The sequence below is a fragment of the Balaenoptera physalus genome (assembly GCF_965194825.1).
Source record: "Balaenoptera physalus genome assembly, chromosome: 16".
NCBI classification, from domain to species: Eukaryota; Metazoa; Chordata; class Mammalia; order Artiodactyla; family Balaenopteridae; genus Balaenoptera; species Balaenoptera physalus.
This window is the reverse complement of record NC_138898.1, coordinates 77,508,132-77,524,813: the sequence shown is the minus strand read 5'-3', so window position 1 is coordinate 77,524,813 and position 16,682 is coordinate 77,508,132. Positions and strand designations below refer to the sequence as shown.

At 58.4% G+C, this 16,682-nt stretch overlaps 2 protein-coding genes across 5 annotated transcripts; both read right to left on the bottom strand.

Annotated features, from left to right (window-relative positions):
- Positions 1-15: 15 nt before the first annotated feature.
- SLC5A2 (solute carrier family 5 member 2) lies at positions 16-7,353 on the bottom strand. 2 transcript variants are annotated; one of them, XM_082431190.1, is made up of 14 exons: positions 6,818-7,352; positions 6,211-6,282; positions 6,030-6,134; positions 5,006-5,170; positions 4,590-4,695; positions 3,803-3,883; positions 3,422-3,651; positions 2,974-3,109; positions 2,296-2,403; positions 2,019-2,169; positions 1,729-1,897; positions 1,438-1,653; positions 546-675; positions 16-470 (listed from the first exon to the last, which is right to left on the bottom strand). In XM_082431190.1, exons 1-14 carry the CDS (start codon positions 6,941-6,943, stop codon positions 244-246), a joined length of 2,022 nt encoding a protein of 673 aa, XP_082287316.1. In that variant the 5' UTR covers positions 6,944-7,352; the 3' UTR covers positions 16-243. The 2 variants fall into 2 exon arrangements, with proteins under 2 accessions (XP_082287316.1, XP_082287315.1); XM_082431189.1 differs by having other exon boundaries at positions 16-675; positions 6,818-7,353.
- A 1,534-nt stretch (positions 7,354-8,887) lies between these two features.
- TGFB1I1 (transforming growth factor beta 1 induced transcript 1) lies at positions 8,888-15,700 on the bottom strand. 3 transcript variants are annotated; one of them, XM_082431195.1, is made up of 11 exons: positions 15,618-15,700; positions 14,183-14,344; positions 13,962-14,014; positions 13,725-13,867; positions 13,472-13,559; positions 13,250-13,355; positions 12,938-13,132; positions 11,964-12,137; positions 11,613-11,694; positions 11,163-11,311; positions 8,888-10,898 (listed from the first exon to the last, which is right to left on the bottom strand). In XM_082431195.1, exons 2-11 carry the CDS (start codon positions 14,243-14,245, stop codon positions 10,632-10,634), a joined length of 1,320 nt encoding a protein of 439 aa, XP_082287321.1. In that variant the 5' UTR covers positions 14,246-14,344; positions 15,618-15,700; the 3' UTR covers positions 8,888-10,631. The 3 variants fall into 3 exon arrangements, with proteins under 3 accessions (XP_082287321.1, XP_082287320.1, XP_082287322.1); XM_082431194.1 differs by having other exon boundaries at positions 14,183-14,283; positions 15,618-15,674; XM_082431196.1 differs by lacking the exon at positions 15,618-15,700 and adding an exon at positions 14,541-14,559 and having other exon boundaries at positions 14,183-14,283.
- Between the last annotated feature and the right edge of the window lie 982 nt (positions 15,701-16,682).

Sequence of the window (16,682 nt, the reverse complement as noted above, 5' to 3'; positions counted from 1 at the left end):
CTTTGGCCACAGCAGGACCTGGGAAAGGCAGCTTTATTTTTGCTTAGGGGCACCGATGTGGCCAGTTGGCCAAGGAAGTGACTACCAATCAGATGGACTGGGCCCCAGGCAGAGACAAGGTAGAGAGAAGGGGTACCAGGGCCTTACCCCCCACTCTCCTGCCCCAGGCCCTTCTCACCACTGCAGGCTCCCCACCCCCACTCACTGCAAGGCTGTGGCTCGTGGCGCCCGACACAGTTGACCTCAGGCGTAAAAGCCCCAGAGGAACGTGGCCACGGCCATCATGAGCAGGGCATTGAGGCTGACGACGCGGGCCCAGCTTGGGTCCTCACTGATGTCCTCCAGTCGCCTGGCTGCGGCAGCCATCTCCTCCTGGGTAGGGCGTGGGGGACTGCCTGCCCCACCCCTGCTCATTCCACAGAACCAGAGCAGGCACTGGCGGAACAGGCCTGGTGCTGGGGAAGGGGGCTCTGGGAGAAATTGCGGCCGTACAGTTAGTCGGCTCCCCCAGCTCCCCCACCCCAGCTCCCCGGGCAGTGCCTTACCCTCCATCTCCACCGCGTGCTCAGGGCGCCCGTTCTGTACAGGGGCTGCGGGTGGACCTGCTAGCTCCTCAGCATCCAGGTCCTCCCGCTCCTCCTTGCTGTACCGGAGACTGAAGACCAGGCGGTGGAGCTGGGGAAGGGTGGGAGCAGGGACCAAGTGGGAGTGCCGTTCCCCCACCCCGAACCTGGAGGTCTCTCATCCACACTGGCACTCCCTCACCTCCCTCTGTCCAGCCTGCACACCCGCCCAGGCTCACTCCAGGATGACCTTCCACGGCTGCCCTTTGCCCTCAGGCTAAACCCGAGCTCCTCAGCTGGGTGTTTAAAGCTCTTGGCCCTGCTCAGCCCTCTGCTTCATCACCCTGTCTACACTCACGATCGTAGTACTTTAGTCTTACAGCCCTGATAACACAGTGTTCCTTCCCGTGGGTGTTTGCTCACAGGGTTCCCTCCTGCTGCCTTTCCCCTTCTCCACCTGTGGGGTCCTGCCCATCCTTCCGGGCCCACCTCTTTTGTCCTCCCTCCAATCAGCTCTGCCCTGGGGCACCTGCCTTGCCACAGCCCAAGACCAAACCCTTTTTGGGCGTTCAGGGTAGTACTCTATCCCTCTCAGCCACCAATCAGGCCAAGACTCTGGGGGGCTTTAACCTCCCCCACAGTCTTCTTCAAGCCGCCTCCAGACCACCTCAAATAAATGTGATTTAAATAAAAACATTGTACTTGCTTTGCAAATGAAGCTTCAAACTGGACTCTCAGCCTGCCCTCACCAAGCCTCGGTATAGAAATTCAGGTGCTACCCACTGGGAGTTCTGGGAAGAAGGCTGGCCGACTGCTGGTGGAGAGGGCCCGCAGCGGCCCACGTTTGGTGCCCCGTCCAGAGGCCCGCACTTACGTGCTTGCGCGGGATGGGCGGTGTGCACAGGGAGACCACGAGGGTGAGGAGGCCGGTGCAGACGAAGAGCACGATGGCAAAGTAGAGGTAGTGCACGCGGCAGAAGAGCGCGGGGCACGCCGAGGGGCGCACGCAGCTGCCCGAGCCAAAGGAGAACTCGGGAACCAGGCGTGCCAGACCCATCAGCAGGCCCCCGATCAGTCCCCAGAAGGCGCCCTGCGGGGCCAGAGAACGCGTCAGCCTCGGGTTTCCAAGTCCGGCGCCGAGCTCCCAATGAACACACACACTCACCTTCTCATTAACGCGGGGCACGAAGAGCGCCAGCACGAAGACGGCCGACACCGGCGGCGCCAGGTAGCTGGAGACCGACTGGATGTAATCAAAGAGCTGCCCGCCCTGCGCCGCCTGCACCACGGGAAGCCAGGCCACCGACACGGCCACGATGAACACCACCCAGAGCCTGCGGTGGACGGCCATCAGGTGGTTTCACCCGGGACCCCGTCTCCCCCTGTCCCTACGAGTGCTCCCTGCCCCCACCCGGGGCTGATTCGTGGGGCAGGAGATGGAAAACCCAGGCCCACCGTCCTACTAGTAGCAACTCGCGGTCGCCCGCGCGGGGCCGCAGGCGCGTGTAGATGTCCATGGTGAAAAGCGTGCTGCTGCTGTTAAAGATCGAGGCCAGCGAGGACATGAGCGCGGCCAGCATGACCGCCAGCATGAGTCCGCGCAGACCTGCGGGCCGACGGAGCCGTGAGTCTGGGGCCACGAGGGCGTCCCGGGAGGGTGCGGGCTGGGCGAGGGGTGACTCCTCCCACTGGCGCCTGTGGGCAGCGGGGCAACCCGGGGGCCCGCCCTCACCGTTGGGCATGAGCTTCACGACGAGCCGCGGGTAGGCGATGTTGGAGCATCCCACCTCGGTGCCACACACGCGCTTACACACCTCTGGCACCACGCACGCCACCTCGTCTGCGGGAAAGGGCACGACGCGGCTAGGGCGGCACCGGGTCTGGAACTTCGGATCCCAGAAGTGGGGACGGGGAATCCCAGTGGAGGAGAGATGGGACCCCCGGGTGGGAGGTGGGACTGGGTGGCCCAGATCTCAGGACGGGAACGGAAATGGGAGACAGGCACCTGTATCCTTGCACAAGAAAGGGGATGGGGCTTCCCTGGTGGCGCAGTGGTTGAGAATCTGCCTGCCAATGCAGGGGACACGGGTTCGAGCCCTGGTCTGGGAAGATCCCACATGCCGCGGAGCAACTAGGCCCGTGAGCCACAATTACTGAGCCTGCGCATCTGGAGCCTGTGCTCCGCAACAAGAGAGGCCGCGATAGTGAGAGGCCTGCGCACCGCGATGAAGAGTGGTCCCCACTTGCCGCAACTAGAGAAAGCCCTCGCACAGAAACGAAGACCCAACACAGCCATAAATAAATAAATAAATAACTAAATTAAATTAAATTAAAAAAATTAAAAAAAAAAAAAAGAAAGGGGATGGATGGGGCACAGGACTCTCGGTCGGGGCGGGGTTGCAGACGTTACCCGGGTAAAGAATGCGGCTGATCATGCCCGGCATGACCATGAGGAACATGGGCATCAGCTTCAAGTAGCCGCACAGGATGCAGCCCGCCTTGATGTGGGTCAGGTTTTTCCCAGCCAGGCAGCGCTGCACTATGACCTGCGACGAGGGGCGTTCAACTACCTGCGTCCAGTCCCGGGTACCCCGCCCCTCCCGCCCTGCCTCAACTCGCTGCTCTAATCCAGACCCCGCGGCTGGCCCATCGAAGCGGGCAATTCAGCTCCAAGCGCAGACCCTGACTCGGATCCAGCTCCATCCGGTTTAGCTCTAACTGGCAGGCTTCCCGCTCCCTCGGACCACGCCTTCCACTTGGCTTCCCAGATGGGTTCAGGCTCCACCCATCTCAGCTCCGCCCACCGCGGTTCCAGTTCTGCCCCAGCCTCGCTCCCTGCCCAGGCCCTGACCCCGCACCTGGTCGCTGCACCAGTACCAGCTTGAGACGATGGTAAGCCCCAGAAGCAGCGCAGGCCACGGCAGGTCCCCCGTCACAGGGTCCCGGAGCAGATGGTAGGAGTCGGGCCGGGGTCGATAGCAGGAGCTGGAGATGTTGCCCACCGCCGGATCCTCGGACACCGTCAGGGACGTCATTGCCCCCAGGTATTTGTCGAAAAGCCCCGAATACCCGCCCACCTCGTGGAAGGCTGTGAGGGCAAAGCAGTTAGGGGACATGGTGCCCGCGACAAGGCCCTTCCTAGGACCCACATGCCGCAGACTCGCGATGTCCCTGCTCCCAGGTGGAGAGATCTGTGAACTGTGACCTCTGCGCCCCTCCCCCATCAGCTGAGCCCGTACCGTAACCCATGAGGACGAAGGCCCCCGCGAGAATGACGAAGGTCTGCACCGTATCCGTGTACATCAGCGCTGCCAGCCCTCCTGCAATGGCCTGGGTCAGTGGAGACAGCCCAGACAGGCTGCCACACTGTACATACAGTGTCTTTGTGCGAATTGGAAAAGGGTTCCCCTTTCCTGGAGGGCAAATTTCAAAAGGATGGCCCATTCCCTGGGCTCACGCACTCCAGCGTCAGGAGGCAGGGCTGCGTGAGCACAGTGGGGCTGAGTTTTAGGCTCCACTAATGCCAGGTGCCCACGTGCAGGACTTCCGCTACAGGCCCTCCTCTCAGCCCCAGTTTTCTCTTCTGTGTGATAGGAGGAGGTGATTCTCTAAGGTCCGATTCTCATCCCATTCGAAGGGCCGGGCCCCTCAAGCCGGCCTTGGTACCAGACCCCACCCACGCTGCTCCAGCGTCAGGCCTCGGTCACCACCCCAGAATCCTCCAACCTGCACTGGGTTTGGTGAGCTTTGGAGTCTGGCCAAGTCGGCTCTCCCTTCCCAGGTGTTCAAGAGCTGTTAAATCTTCCTTTTTGCCCAGGCCCAGGACGGGCTCAGATCTCTGAACTTCCAGACCAAATCCAAGGAATGTGGAGGGGGGGAGTAGTTTGCTTTCCAAAGATTTAGGTCCTTCTCCTGCTTGGATCACATCACCCTTAAGAACTTCTCCAGCCCGCTTTCCTTTGGTGACTCCCCTAAGCCCCGCCCACAGATCCACGCTCCCTTCCCTAAGCCCCTGCCACCTGCCACCTGTCACAGTGTAGATCATGGTGATGCCCAGAAGCGCGATGACGGAGGCATAGATGTTCCAGCCCAGAGCCTGTTGAATGAATACCGCCCCGGAGAACATGTCCACCTTGGGGGAAGGAGCAAGCACGCAGGTCAGGACCCAGGGGCCAGGGTGGGGACCCAGGTCCACTTTCTGCCCAGATCACGACCCTATGTGGCCACACCTCAAAAGTTCCCTCGTTTTTAGATGCCCTGGTCTTCCCAGATACCTCTCACTATGGTTGTCGCCCCAGAAGCCTATTCCTTCCAGGCCTTGCCTCCATCACGGTTCTTACAGTCATTGCTCCTTGTTCCCGCCCCGTCCAGGGCTTTCCAGAGACCTCCACTGGGTGATCCCACCCTACCAGGGTCCCGACCAGCTCCCCGCGCATGCGCACCGAAATCTTGGTGAAGATGTACAGAAAAAGCGAGAGCACGGACAAGTAGAGGCGGATTCGATGGCCGCCAAAGCGCTTGCGCAGGTACTGCGGCATCGTAATGACGCCCGCGGTCAGGTACACGGGCGCGAAGAGCCAGCCAAGTAGCAGCACCACGAACAGCGCCTGCGGGCACAGCGCAACAGCTGAGGGTCACTCCCTGTGGGAGATCCTGCCATGAGTGCGTCCTCGCCCCTGATGGGTCTGAGGAAACTTCTTCTCTTGGTGAAAAGTGCTACTCCAAGGCAAGGTTGCAGGAGGGGCCCAGAGGACACAGATGCAGATGTCCCTGGGCCCTGGTCATTAGGGACAAGGTCTTGATACTTTGTTGGGCCCTTAACTAGAGCCCTTCTTGCCCTGCCAGGCCATGACCCCTGGCCATCCCTCCCAAGATGGTCCCTATCCTCCTCGTCCTCCCCCCCCACACCTGAATCCAAGCACAGAACCCTCAGCCTGATCCCCAACCTCTGCCTTCCCTCTCCTCTCCACCCACCCAAACCTTCCGTCCCTCAAGGCTCAGCTCAGAGGCCTCCTCCTCCAGGAAGCCCTGAGCTCAAAGCCCTGATTTTCCCAACCCTCCGTCTCCTGCCCACTTCTGCAAGGGGCTTTCATTTAGCCTAGTGACCCTCACAGGCCACAGATTCAGAGAGCATCAGAAGAAGCACTTCACTATCCTTGAGACTGTTCACCCCACTCCAGAGAGGAGTAAAATCAAGGCCACAGAGGGCGTGGCTGGTCCAGGCTCACATAGCGATAGCGAGTCAGGAGCAGGGCCTACCCCTGCCCTGAACGTGGTATCTCCCACATGCCTCTGCCTCCAAGCTGGCTGCGTGAGCCTCCCTCGAAGCCCAGCCCCACCTCACAGCTGGGAAGTCCCACCTCTGGTCTCACATCCCCACCTCTCCCGCCTGGAGCCTCTCCAGGTGTGACCCTTCCAGGGGTTCCCACGGGGAGGTGGGGGTTATTGGCAAAAAGGGGCGCTCACATTCCACTCAAATCCAGCCACAGCCAGGCCGCTTGCCGCGCCCGTCCCTGCCAGGCCCACGAAGTGGCCACTGCCGATGTTGCTGGCGAAGAGAGAGGCCCCGACCTGGGTGGCCAGAGGTTGGGGTGAGCCAGGCTGCTTCTCTAGGCCTCCTCCCGCTCCACAGCCCAGTCTCTCTCACCGGCCACCACGCCATGCTTCGTCCCGCCAGGAAGTAGCCGCCAACGGTGCCTCTGTTGGTTCTGCACATGGACTGGGGGACGGGAGTGGGGAGACGCCTGGGTTTGGGGCACATCTTTGGACCTCATTAGCCTCCTCAACACATTCCTCAGCCTTGTTTCAGGCTGAAGATTAACCAGCGCACGGCTCCCCTGACGGTTCATACCTGCACCCCCAGCCTCCTCCCAGGCACCCAGATCTACCCAGACCCTAACCTAGGGTCCGGTTCCCCAAGCCTGAGTGTGGCTGCATTCGGCCACACTTTCCTGGGGGCCCTGGATATGGGTTTCTCGTCAGCCAGCCATTATGTAGAAGAGACCTCATTTACAATGCTGTCCCCATGAAGATCCACCAACCCCTCAACTAGTCCAATCCAAAGGTGGACAGACAAGGCATGCATGAGTGTGGGCTGGGCCACCCTGGGGCTAGCAAAAGACTTACTTGCCCCCCACCCCGGGTTTCTCCCTCAAAGATCCAGGCATCCTTCCCCTACCACACATTGGGACTGTCCGAGACCTTTCCCCCAGGCTCCAAAAGCGGGCCCCCAGCAGCATCCCCCAGCTTCTCACCCACAAGCCGACACCAATGACCAGCAGGAAATAAGCCGCAATGACCAGGATGTCGGCAGTGTTGTCAATTAGGGCCCTCTGTTCCCCCAGCCCTGGTGCTGAGCCTGCCTCTGTGTGTTCCTCCATTCTGCCCAGGATCTGCCCCTCAGGGCACCAGCCCCTGGATTCCCCCCGGGGAAGGATTAATGGTTACCCCAGGGGCAATGAGCCGACAAGTCCTCCCTCCCCGGCTTTGTTTAGCTGAATCAGTTCTCATTGAGGCTGCAGGCTGGTCCTGCGGAGCTGGGCACTTTCAAATTCAAGAGCACTCCCCTTCCTGGGCCTTAGCCCCCACCCCTTCCCCAGAGCTCCAGGCTCAAAATCACTTCTTTCACCTGCTAAAAATGCCTACCCTTCAGCTTTGACCTAGGGATCCCGGCTGAGCCAACCCCCTGAGTCTGACTAATCCAGAGGGATCATTTTCAAACCCAAATCTGACAGTGTCACTCCCCTGCTTAGGAAGACTCCATAGCTCCCCATCACACCCAGGAGGAGGCAGCAGCTTCTCAGCCTGATGCCCCGACCCCTGCCCACCCTTCCCCTTGCTCCTCCATACCAAACCCAGAGTGAAATCATATTTCTTTCCCATTCCCTTGCCCAACCCGGCCCCTGTATTCTCATACCCCCAAACTTTTGTATAAGCTGTGCCTTCTGCCTAGAATGCCTCCCTGCCTCCCAGATGGTCAGCTCCTACTCAGCCTTTAGTGCCCAGCCCATGGCGTCTCTTCGGGAAAAACTTCTTGGACTTTCCTGACACAGTTCTGAGCACATTGCATGGACCTTGCCTGGGTCCAGGTCTGTCTCCCCAATTGACCAAAGACTCCCCAAGAGCAGGAAATGATCTGATTCATCCCTGGAGTCCCATTGCTCAGCACAGGGCTGGATGCAAGAAGGGAGGGGTTGGATAAATATCCGTACCTCTGCCTTTCTAGAAGAACTGACCAGACTTGGATGTCTGATTATGGGAACTGGGTTCATGCTGGAGATGGGGAACAGAGAACAATATTTTAGGGGAATGTGATGAGTTACTTAAGGAATGCCTTCATTTTGGTCCCTTCAAAAGCAGACTCTACGATGAGAATTGGGGTGCAAGGACTGTATTGGGGAGCTGATCCCAGTAAGGAGTGGGGAAGAGAGACAAAGAAAGGAGAAAAGCCAATAAAGCATGTGTTGATCGAAAGGTTACCACTGTGACAATCCCAGTGGGGACCCTCTGAGACACTGTGGAGAACTCACCTCAGAACTGACCCCCAAGGGGCCAGAAAGCTGGGGTATTCATTCACCAATCCCTGTCTCTAACTGGCTGGAGGTTAGGGAACCTCCCCCACCCACCCCAGGCCCTCCTCCAGAGAGCACCCTGACAGAAACTCAGGGAGCAGCTGGGGAGACTGAATGTCTGGGGAGTGTCTGCATACGACTTCCCAGATGGGCCAGGTGGATATGGCCAGGGCACCCACAGTGTCTGCTTCAGTGGGCGATGAATTTGAAGGGCCTGGGAGAAATCCAGGGGCAAGCATCAGAGGACACGTTGGGGTTATGGGCACTTAAAATCAAATCTCTGTGCCCTCGCGGGGGCCTGCAAAGCCCTTCGTGATGTGGCACCTAGGTCCTCCTTGACCTCATCTCCAACTACTCTCTCCCTTGCTCACTCTAATCAACCACACTGGCCTCCTTTTCTTTCTTCCAACATGCCAAGCTTTTTCCTACTGCCTGGCCTTTGCATTTGCTGTTTCCTCTGCCTGGGATGCTCTCCTCAGGCTCTTTGCCTGGCTGGCTCTTTCCTCAACCTTCAAAGTCTCAATGTAGATATTCACAGAGGCCTTCTCTGACAGTCTGGTTCAAGTGCTCCCTTCCCTACCTTCACTAACTTAGTTCTCTATTTTTTCCTTCTCGCCTTCGCTCCTTTCCTTCCTTCCTCATTCCTTCCTTCATTAGCAAACATTTATGGAGCACTTACCACATGCTAGACAGCATCCTAGACACTGGACAGAAAATGGTCAGCAAAACAAACATGTCATCTGACAAACAAACTCCCAGGAGCTTGCCTTCATTTCAGAAATAAACAAGCAACAAACAAACACCTATTTGCAATAATGATAAGTGAGGGACTAGGGAGGTGCTGTGGGTGGAAACTAGAGGGAAGGGCCAGCTTTACCTAGGCCATCAAGGAAGTCCCCATTACTTCATCACACTTGTCACTGTGTGTTTGTTTTTCCTCTGTCTCCCCTACCAGACTGTGAGGCCAAGGAACATGTTCCCTATGGTCTCCCCAGCACCTGGCATGGAGCCTAGGACAGCACGTGCTCAGTAAACACTTGGTAAATGAATGGCTCAAGACTTGGTGGTGGTTACAAGCCAAGGGATGGACAGCATTCCCCAGGGAGAATTTGTGGAAGAGGAAGAGCAGGAGGCCTAGGAAGACCCAAGTGGTGGAGCCTCAGAGAGGAAAGGATCTGGGGGTTCTGCCCGAGGCCAAGACAGAGAACCTCACCTTTGTCTCTTGCCCACACATGTTCTCCTTGGCTGTTAGCTCCTCCTTGAGATGGAAGGGCCTCTGAGAATCGATTGTTTCCAGCCTCAAAGGTCCCTGTAGTTAGGACCCAGGAGTCCAGGCCCCCTCCCTAGGGAACTTCAGAATCTAAGGTACCAGGCTTAGAAAGGCCTCTGGGGCTTGGGGATTCAGATGGAGCCTGAACTTCTCCATACTTAAGAAACCCTGGCCCCACCCTTCTCTGCTGGGGCTAGGCTAAGGTGTCACCACCTCCAGGAAGCCCTCCTTGACTTCCAATCTGAGTTAGAAGCCTCCTTCTGGCTCTTACAGCCCCCAGCGCTTCCCTCAGTCACTGCCCTGACCACCCCAAGTGTCATCCTGTGCCTAGCCGAGCTGTTATGAGTCAATACCCGTATGAGGGAAGCTGTAATTTGATGCCCAGATCCAAAGGGTGGGCATAAATTGGCACTTGAATGGAGCCCCATCTCTGAGGGTCTTTTAAGGAGGGGGAAAAATCTGGAAGCCAGCCAAGGTGGCAGGGTGGAAGGGAGTGGGAGGGGTACAGATTAAGTGCTTATTTCGAGGATATAAGAAACTGAAGGATGGGGGGTTGGGGACGGGAAGGTTTGGTGGGTCCTGCTTGAGCTCCCGTCCAGGCTCGTCACCGTCTGTACAATCCTGCGCAGGTGGCCTGCTTTTCCAGCCTCAGGGGCATCTGACAGGTGAAGGACAGCCTGCAAGGGCTGAGTCTGAAGGTCCGGCTCCCGCCACAGGGCGGTGGCCTAGAACGCATCGCGGCCCGAGCCAGTACAAGGGGCGGGGCGTCACGACGCGAGGCACTCCCGCGCAGAGACACAGCACCGGTGTGACGTGGAATGTGTGTTTATGTAGGTAAAAAAAGTGCACTGAGCAGTGAGGGGCGGGGAGAGGGACATTCTGGCCTGGCCTTGGATTCGTGGGAACTGCAAGGGCCCTCCTCCAGTCGGGGGGCTCCCTCAAGGCTGGGAATAAAGTGAAGGGCTCACGCGGGATCGCTTGCCAGTATACGACCCAATTCGTGGGGCGCGTGGCCTTAGCACCGGCGGGGCCTTTTCTGAACTCGCCCATGGAGAACGTACAGTACCTTCGGGGCCGGTCCCTCCAGGGGGTGGGGCCTTACGGAGCTGGGCTGGGGGAGCCCCAAGCTCTAAGAGCAAGGCCTTGGGGTCTGGAGAGCCCGGTCTTTTCGGGAAGGGCGAGGTTTTGGGGGCCGCGCTCTCCCAAAGGGGCGAGCCCGACAGGCGGTCAGCCGAAGAGCTTGAGGAAGCAGGGCTGGCAGTAGGGCTTGCCTGCGCGCTCCTGGAAGGAGCCCTTGGTGAGCGGGCGCAGGCAGAAGGTGCAGGTGAAGTGGTCCGGATGGAAGCGGCGGCCCAGGGCCGACACGCATCGGCCGGTCACCGGGAGGCCACACGTGGCGCACAGCGACCCGCGCCGCGCGTGGAAATGGTTCTCGCACAGCGGACGGCCCTCGTGCTCAAAAAAGCTGCCTCCCGAGAAGGGCGCGAAGCATTCCTGGGGAAGGGCAACCGCGAAAGGATAGGTCAGCGCCGATCTCCAGACGAAATATCTTGCCTTACGAGCTGAATAACCCGCCCCCTCCCCGTCCCAAGACCCCCCCCCCACCCCCCCCCCCCCCCCCCGCAGCCCCTCGCACCGCCCTCAAAGGCGAAGCCTCGCCTCCCCAGGACCCTGCTCTGAATAATCGCCCCGCCCCAGGCTCCTAGTCCCGCCCCGCGCTGGCCGGTCCCTCCCAGGCCCCGCCCCCCAGCCACGCACCCTGCAGACAAAACAGTCTGGGTGCCAGAGTGCGCTGAGCGCCGAGATGTAGTTATCCAGAATGGGGCCTTGGCAGCCCTGGCAGCGCGGGGCGAAGAGCTGCAGGAAGTCTCGGCGGCAGTAGGGGCGGCCCTCCCTCTCGTGGAAACCTAGGAGCGGGAACCGAGTAGGAGGAAGGAAAAGGGTGCGAGGTGGCACCAGGAGCCCCACAAGATCTGAGGCTATGGGGCCAGGGGAGGCGGTAGGCGGAGAGGCATGGGGTCTGGGGGCGGGGGCAGAGCGGGAACGGATGGGATGGGAACACACAGGTGGGACAGGTTGGGGCCAGGAGAGAGCAGGAGAAAATTCGCGGCTCCGAGGACTTCGGAGGTCGTAGTGCGCTGGCCCAAAGAGAGCAGGGCGGGATGTCGAGCGGACCCGCGGCTTTCAAGGTGGGAGTCAAGCTCTCACCCTCATCTCCGAAGGGCTCCCCGCAACTGACGCAGCAGAAATGCTCCGGGTGCCAGTGGGTGCCCAAGGCAGTAACCATCTTCTGCGGGGAATAAAAGGGAACACTCAGTGTGGCCCTCAATTTCTACTCCCCTCCCTCTTCCGCCCTGAACCTAGGTGAGTGGGTTGAAGTACGAGTGTAAGGTGTGGGAGACCTAAGCAGGAACTTGGGAATCAAAGAGAGAGGGCGAAGTTTAAAGGGCCGTGGACGAGAACGAGGGACGGGGCTGGGGTGGGCGTGGGGATGGGAGAAGTGTAAGTGGATGAGGCCCATCCCACAGGCGCCTTGGGTGAGACAGAGGCGGGGCTCACGTGTCGGATGGGTTGATTGCAGAGGCCACATCGTGGGGAGAAGCGCTCGAAGTAGCACTCGGGACAGAAGGGAGCTCCATCCTTCTCGAAGAAGCTGCTGCCTCCCAGGGCTGTGGAACAGCCACCGCAAACGAAGTGCTCAGGGTGCCAAGCACGGCCAAGCGCCGTCACCACCTGCGAGTTGGGGGGTGAGGCCTGGGTCAGAGTGGCCCTCGGGCTGCCATGTGCCCAGTGAGTCAAGGTTTACGTAGCACTTTTCGAATCTTATCTCTGAGCAATCAGGATGAAGAATCTAACGTTCAAGTCACTCAGTCTGTAAGTGATGCAGACTCAACCCATCTTCCAGCACGGTGCCTAGGGCCCAGCATACTTTAGGAACCCACAAAAATGTTGTAATTTCTCTTAAAATTAGAAGAAAAAATGAGCTAGGAGAAGAATTACTTCATATATAATACTAATATATTCATCTTTATACCAACACAGTCATAAAATGCAATTTTTAATATATTTTATTAATGGAAGAAGGGGCCCATGAAGGTGAAAGTGCTTAGGACCCACGAAAGTCATAATGCCACCCTGCTTTGCTGAGATTGGAAATTCTAGGATGGCGGTAGGTCGCTTTATCTAGCAGGAGGAACTAGGTCAACCACTGGGCACAGCTGCCAGTAACATCTGCTCAGTCAATAAGCCAAGGACCGGAGCTCCCAAACCAGACTGGTGGGTGGAGCCAATGAGGCTTTTGTGGAGATTAATTGAGATGGGGGTTTGTAAAGGAGCTAGCATAGAGCCTGGCACACAGTAGGACCAGAATAAATAAGAACTGGATTGGAATTCTTACTCTGCCACTTACTTGCTGTGTGACTCGGAGCTTCAGTTCCCTCATCCGTAAAATATGAACAACAATAATACCCACTGGCTCTCAGTAAAGATGGGTCTGTGGGTCTCTACTCCCTTATTCGCAGGGCTCCACTTACTTGCCCAGCAATGGGTTTATTGCAGGAGCCACAGAGGCCCTTGGCTTGGGTGGGAACGCCTCGGCGGCTGAGGTCAGACTGAAGCAGCCCCAGCATGGTGTCTAGGCTGCCTTTGCCAGCGGGCCCTGGTGGGGAGGGGGAGCCCTCATTCACGGAGCTTGGCACTGGTGGCTGGGTTGGCCCAGAGGCCGGAAGCTGCAGCAGAGAGGACAGGAGAGTTGAGTCAGCAAGGCAGCAGATGTGGGAGGGTCTAAAATGGATTGAGAGCCACAAATCCACGCTGGCCCACCCCTCACTCCCTGAGTGACTCACATGATTCTGGACACGGAAGTCAGAGAGTGAGGCCATCAGCCTATCTAGCTCCAGGGTGGCTGAGGTGGCCGAAGGCTTTGGGAGAACAGGGGAGGGACTGGGAGGGCTGTGAAGAACACAACTTGTGTCAGCTTAGAGCCTCAGAGTAATGCTTCCTCCCGTAACTCAGGCATCCAGGACTGATCACCCCTCTCCCAGCCCTGCCAACTATGCCAAACTCACGGGCTGGGCCTTTTCTTGTCCTCAGATTGGTCCTCCTTCTGCTCCCCTGCAGTCTCCTTGCTAGATGGGAACTGAGACATTATTTCATCTGCAGAGAGGATAGAAGGGCACTGGACATGGGGCCATGCTCTAGCCTCCTTCCCAGTTAAGGCTTGTATCCCTTTAGCTGCTACTCTGGGAAGTCTATACCCACTTAGCCTCTGCTCTGCCCTGCCCCCCATCCCATCAAGCCCTGCCCCAGTAACCCTGGTACCTGTGATGTTGAACTGAGTAGCGTTAAGTTCCTGAAGCAACCGGTCTAGCTCACAGAGACCCGTGCCCAAGACACCACAGGAAGAGGAGAATGGAGGGGCTGCAGGGGCCGCAGGCTTCGGGGACCGAGGCTTGCATACCGTGCTGGGAAACAGGGTGGGGGCCTGGGTTCAGGGGTGGGGAATACAAGCCTGAGTCTCAACTGGCTCCCCCATCCCCCAGTACCCAGCCCCCTCACCTGTACAGATGATCCTTGTCCCCAGAGGCTCCTGAAGATTCCCCGGACCCCATCTATAGAGAAGGACATGTGTGTGGGATGATAGGCCTGTACTTTACTGTACTGTAAAGTACAGTACTGCACTTGCCTATACTGTACCGTACCCACTCAGGCCTAGATTTCCTTTGCCCTTGCCAAACCTGGCCCTAGTGGTTGCCCCAGTCCCCAGCAGCTGATCTCACCTGTGTCAGAGGAGACGTGAGGGGCTCTGGGGGCCGCTCTTTTAGAGCCCCTGACCTTGGCATGTGTGAGGTTGTGGTCTCCAGGTCAGAGAGCAGGGCATCTGCAGGGAGAGGCCGTCAGGGTGAGAGGTTGGGAGGTCAAGGTTAAGGCAGAGACAGGGCCTTAAGAGATCAGAGAACAAGTGTTCTAAGTGGGCAGTGTTTGAGGAGGATGGAAGCCAGTATTAGGAGCAGAGGTCAAGAATCAGAAGAAACACAAAGCCAGACCAAGGCAGAGATGTGGAAGGGCAGCAAGGACTATTTATGATCGGAACATCCCACATGGCTCATCCTGAGATTCATATACAAATTCAGCTACCTGATTCTTTTATTCTCCGAATCTTCCGTAATGCAGTCAAAAGCGGCTTTTTACTGGAGCCAAATTTGGCTTCACCCCAAATTGCTCAATTGGCTGTATGCCTGACACCAGCTTTCTGATTGGAAGCTCTTTCTGCCACACACCCTACACCTAAAGAGACCCCTCCCAGCCCTGGCCCACCTCCAGACGCCACTGGGCTCCACCCTATGCACCTCATTGGTGAGTCTGCTGGGACCTGCTTTCTGATTGGCTTATTCTTCACCGTACCAGTGCGCGTTACCCCAGCTGAGCAGCACCCCCTACTGCAGGGTGCTGGAACCCTTTCTCTCCCACGAAGGGCACAGCCTTCCAGCCCCAGTTCTAACAGACAGGGAGGATGAGATGCCTGGGTGCTCCTTCCTGCCCCAAGACCGACCGACAGACAGATGGATACACACACACACACCCGCCGCCCCCCTCCCCTGCCCCCCACCCTCCATCCCCAGATCCGGATCCTTTGAACTCATTACCTTCCAGAATCTAGAAGTCCCTGCCCCTTTACTCTGCATCTCTGAGCGCCTTGGTGGGACACTTAACCTCTCCCTGGCATCTTGGCATTCATCTATTATACTTTCTGCCCCAAGGACCTGACACCTACCATACTTAAGGGCTCTTAACCCTTTCCTTCCCAAAACCCTAGGGCAAACCCATTTTCTTCTCCAGAACTTAATGTCACATTCTCCCTTCCCGTCTACTTTCCCAGTCCCTGGACCCAAGGTGCCTTTAACTCCTCCCTTCCCAGAGCTCCTGAGCCCAGGCGCCGACAGGCGCTGCGCCTCCCTGCCCATCCGTCCGCAGCCAGTGATGGAGGAGTGGAGCGAGGGAAGAAGGGAGGGAGCAGCCAGTCTGGCAAAGGCAGGAAGGGAGAGGCAGGAAGGGGGACGTGGAGTCGGAAAGGAGGCGCCGGCAGAGACCAGAAACGAGAAGACAGGAGGCAGGGATGGAGAGATGCCGGGAGTGCGAGGGGGCGCCAGGATGGGGAAGCGGGTCCAGGCGGTGGGGAGGGACTGGGGACAAGGGGACCCGGGCCCCACTCACCCAGGTCCTCCATGACGGGGCGCGGGCAGACCGCGCGCGGGGCGAGCAGGGCGGGGGCCGTGTCCGGTGGGGGCGGGGGGCGGGGGGACGTCCGGGAGCTGGAGGCCCAGCCGTGACCATGTAAGGAAGCTGGGACCCGCTGGGATAGGGCTGGGGGGGGGGGTGGGCAATGAACGGGAGAACCCGGGGTGGGGGCCTGAAAGGGAGGGAGGGCCCCGGGCCCCGGCCCACTCAGGCCCAGCCTGCTTGCTTGCTGCGGAGACGGCCACACCCCAGCCTTGGCCTCAGCCGCAGGGAGCCCCAGGCGGCCAGAGCCAAAGTAAGAAAGTGGCTCTTGCAGACTAAGCTGGAGATCCTCTGCCTGTGAGACCCTTAGACACAGACTGAGGCCCCCAAGCCCACCCCCACCCCAAAACTAGCACCCTGAGTCCTAGACAGAGCTCCCCTCCCACCCAGGCTGTTCCTGGGAGCCTGCTCCAGACAGAGTTTTGGGATTGGAGGTGGGAGCGATGTTCTAAGGATCAGTCAGATCCCAGGTTCGGAGACCTTCCCTTAGAGACTGTGACAATGACATAAACAGAGATCCCAAAGGGCACACAAACTAGATACAAAGAAATCTCTCAGAGACAGAGAGACACAATGAACCCACCCACAGACACTAAGCCATAGTGTTGGAAACAGACATACAGACACAGGTAAAGAGAAACCGAGGCCGAAGCCCCACACAGACTCAGGGGAAACACTCCCAGGCAGCCAGACCCCAGCCAGACGTCCCCAGCACTGAGATGAGCCAGACCTGTCCCAAAAGAGCCCTTTCCCAAGATACTGCTGAACATAGAGAAGAAAGCAAGACACAGACTCCAGCCACAAAGGAACAAGAGGCCTTCCCTGGACTGAGACCCTGAGAAGTCAAGTTGGGAACGAGAAACTCTAGAGATAGGTGTGGACAGACACAACAGGTGTGGCTGCAGCCACTGGACTGTGGGTCTCAACCCAGACCTGAGTCCAGACGTGAGCACTGGAATGGGGGCAGGGGGTTCCTCAACCCAGCAGCAAATCAGAACC